Source organism: Coloeus monedula (assembly GCF_965178545.1).
Source record: "Coloeus monedula genome assembly, chromosome: 23".
NCBI lineage: Eukaryota > Metazoa > Chordata > Aves > Passeriformes > Corvidae > Coloeus > Coloeus monedula.
The window spans coordinates 3486242-3490034 of NC_138803.1; the positions used below are offsets into that span (position 1 = coordinate 3486242).

At 65.4% G+C, this 3793-nt stretch overlaps 1 protein-coding gene across 1 annotated transcript; it reads right to left on the minus strand.

Moving 5' to 3' along the window:
• Window positions 1-348: 348 nt before the first annotated feature.
• On the minus strand, window positions 349-2757 carry OLFML3 (olfactomedin like 3; the record flags this gene model as incomplete). Its single annotated transcript, XM_082295989.1, has 3 exons — window positions 2630-2757; window positions 1575-1860; window positions 349-1136 (listed from the first exon to the last, which is right to left on the minus strand). Exons 1-3 carry the CDS (start codon window positions 2735-2737, stop codon window positions 349-351), a joined length of 1182 nt encoding a protein of 393 aa, XP_082152115.1. The 5' UTR covers window positions 2738-2757.
• Window positions 2758-3793: the final 1036 nt, after the last annotated feature.

Consider the following 3793-nt stretch of genomic DNA (forward strand, 5'->3'; position numbering starts at 1 on the left):
GTCTGTCTGTGCTCGCTGCTCTGAGCCCTGCACGGACACCCCACCCTTGGGAAGTGTCTTTTGGGGTGTCTCAGGGGCGACACGGAACTCAGGGCTCTGACAGCCCTGCCCAGCGCCCCACGCTCCCCCAGGCAGATGGCTGCACTTCGCTGCGTAGTATTTATTCATTATATCAGAAAAGAAAACCTCATTAAATTAGTCCAGGACTCTGCAGGGTGCTCCCAGGCAGGGACACCCAGTGCTGGGGGGCAGCTGGGGTGGGGGTCCAGCATTTCCTCATTTCACAGTGATGGGAGAAGGGGCAGAGACGTCGTCCTGCGGGCTGGGCTGGGCAGCGCCGGCGGCCCCTCAGACCTCCAGCTTCTTCTTCATCTCCATGCGGTAAATGATCTGGTAGCCGTCGTCCCAGGCGTAGATCTGCCTCTCCCGGGGGCTGTACTTGAGGCTGGAGTGGGAGCCGTAGCGCTTGGGGAAGTAGACGAGGGAGGCGTCCTCGGGGGCCAGGGTGCCGCTGACGTCGAAGACGCACTGGACGCGGGCGCGGCTGGGCAGGCGCGTGTTGTACACCACGTGCAGCGCCCCGCACACCACGAAGGCGCCCTCGGCGTTCTCCCGCGGGCACGGCGTGTCCCACATCTGCTCGATGTCCAGCGAGGCGGGGTCCAGCTTGGCCAGGCACATGTTCTTCTCGTCCTCCTTGGTGGCGTAGATGGCCCAGAGCCCCTCCTCGTCCGCCGACACCTCGATGTAGGTGGAGGGGGAGAGCCCAAAGACGGGGATCTGCTCCTCGGCCGGGAACACCGAGCTGTCCACCACCGTCTTGTTGGCTAGGTTGAACTTGATCACCTGGAAGGACAGGCCCTGCTGGCGGATGTAGTAGAGGTGCCCATTGTAGACGAGGTGCCCGGTGCCCACCCAGGGGTAGGGCAGCTTGATGCGGGCGGCCTTGCGGGTGGCAGAGAAGAGGGTGAACTCCCTCATGCGGGGGAAGACGTAAACCGTGTCATTGGCGGTGCCGTCGAACACGTAGATCTTCTCCGAGCTCCCCGCAGCGTCCTTGGTCCAGAGCCCCGAGGCACTGCCGAAACGCTTCAGGATCTTCATGGCCCTGATGCTGGCGATGGTGTCACTGCAATCTGCAGGAGTGGGGCAGCCGTGACAGCCTGGGAACCGCCCGGCTCTGCAGCAGGACTGCTGCTGCCCCATGCTGCCTTCTCACCCTGTCCCACCGTGGCCCTCAGGCAACTGCCTCGAAAACTCGCTGAAGGGGTTTGAGTGCATCCCTGGTGGCGTTGAGAAGTCCCATAGCGCACCCATGCCATGGGCAGGGGAGCCACCCTCACCCCAGCCCTGCCCCAGAGGCTTGGAGATGCACAGGGCTCCGGCCTGGGGCTTGGATGCAGCTCCCAGGCTCGGGGGGATGCAGGAGCTTGTGCCAGAGGCATCTGAGATGCCCTGCTGGGACACAATGCCACAGCCTGTGGCTGGGGGACACTTGGACTGGGGTGGGCTGGGAAGGGTCGGGGTAACCCTCACACAGGACCATTCCCCAGGGAGCCACGGCAGCCCCTCACCTGTGAGCTTGGTGTACTTCTCATTCTTCCTCTGCTTGGCTGTGGCCACCTGCTTGTCCATCAGTGTCTCATCCACCTCCACGCAGGGTGGGGCAGGGTTCTGTGTCTCCAGGTAATCCACCTCTCGCTCCAGCCGGTCCACGCGCACGGCCGCGCTCTCGGCCTCCGCCCGCATCGCCTCCCGCTCCTTCTCGGCCGCCTCCAGCATCCCCAGCACCTGGTTCTTGAAGTCCCGCAGCTCCGTGGAGTAGCGGCTGCTCTGGTCGTGCCACTGTGAGATCCTCTCCTGAGGTGGCCAAGGGGACACTGAGGTCTCCAAACCTCACAGCCCATCAGTGGCAGCTGTCCCAGCCTGCCCGGGCTGTGGGAGCCCCCGGAGCCACACGGGGCTCGTGTCTCTGGGTCCCGTCCCACCCCGTTCCTGTGGTGCTCCCAAACCCACGCTGCTCCCGTGTTGCTTCTGCAATGTTCCCAGACCTGTGATGCCCATTCCTGCAATGCTCCCATGATGTTCCCAGACCCACAATGTTCCTACTCTTCCATGACACTCCCAGGCCCATGATGCCCCCACTCCCGTGTTGCCCCGGCTCTCCCATGACACCCCCATGATGCCCCCATGATGTTCCTGAACTCACAATGCCCCCCACTCTCCCACGATGCTCCCAGATCCCTGATGCCTCCATTCCTATGATGACCGCATGAAGCTCCCAGATCTGCAATGCCCCTGCTTCCCCATGATGCTCCCAAACCCGTGATGTTCCCATTCCTGTGGTGTCCCCATGGTTCTCCCAGACCCGCAGTGCCCCTGCTCCCGAGATCCGCCTGTCCCGCAGCACTCCCACGACCGTCTTGCTTCCGTGCATCCTCGTGCTGGGCTGTGCAGGACCCTGGCGGGGGCTGCCGGGACACCCCACACCCAGCTCCGTCTCCATCCCAGCTCCTCCTTACCCAGCTCCGCTCCCAGCCCCGCCGGCCTCCATGGAGAAGGAGTGGGAGCCCCGTCATGGGGCGATTCGGGGTGTGGGGCGGGTGTGGGGCCCTGCTCGGGGCTGTACCTCCAGGAGGGTGAGGCGCCGCTCCACGTACTCCATGAATTGCTGCTGCTGGGCGCGCAGGGCCGGGGCGAGGAGCGGCAGGAGCAGCAGGCAGCGCCAGGGCCCCATGGCCGGCAGCGAGAGCAGCCTCCAGCTCAGTGCTCAGGAATGCTCCGGCCTCCCCAGCCCTTATTGAATCCAGATGTGCAGAGGGAGGAGAGGCTGCTCCTTCCCCGCAGACCAGCCCCGGGCGCTTTAACCCCTTCGTGCCCCAGCAGTGCCCCCGAGCCGTGAGGATGGGGCCGCGTGCGGGGTGCGGGGAGCGCCGCAGGAGCCCTGGGCGACAGAAGGACACGTCCTCATGAGCCGTAATGTGGGGACAGCCCGTGGGACAGCAGAGATGTCCAAGGCCAGCGGCCAACCTGAGCCTCGGCCTTGTCCAGGTCTGGTGGAGGCAAAGTTAGACCAGCACCGTGGGCACCAGCCTCAAGCCTGTGTCCCCCCTGAGCCTGTGTCCTCTGGAGCCCGTGTCCCCTCCGAGCCCGTGTCCCCCATGTCCTGGCTGCAGAGCCGGCAGCTCCTGCCCGGCTCCCCGTGCCGAGCTCCTGCGGATCCCCCTGGGCAGAGCCATCGGGGCCAGGGCTGGGACCGGGCAGGTTGGGCACTGCCGGAGCTGCCCGGCCACTCGCCGGCCTCTGGAGCCGCTTGCCCGAGGTGACCCAAGGGCTGGTGTGGGGCCGCTTGGCAGCTCCCACAGCCCCCGGACGGGGTCAGCCCAGGTGTGGTGTGATGGTGGGTGGATGGATGGATGGATGGATAGATGGATGGACGGACGGACGGACGGACACTGCAGCTCCAGGCCCTGGCTGCAGCCGGGCCGGGCGGTTCTGCGGCACCGGCGGTGAGCTCCGGGGCCATGGGCACGGACCGGTCGGAGCCGGGGCCGCGGTGCTGCGCCGGGGCGAGTGTGCCATCTAGTGCCGCTGCATCTGCCATCTGCCTCCCAAATCCGCATCCGGGATCCACAGCCCGCATCCAAATCCCGCACCCACATCCCGGATCTGCGTCCCACATCCGCATCCCACTCCCATACCCTGGGTCTGCATCCCGGACCATCGATAGCTCATTCTGGATATCCCCAAACCCCTCTCCCACTCCGCTTAACAGACCAAGTGACCAAATGAA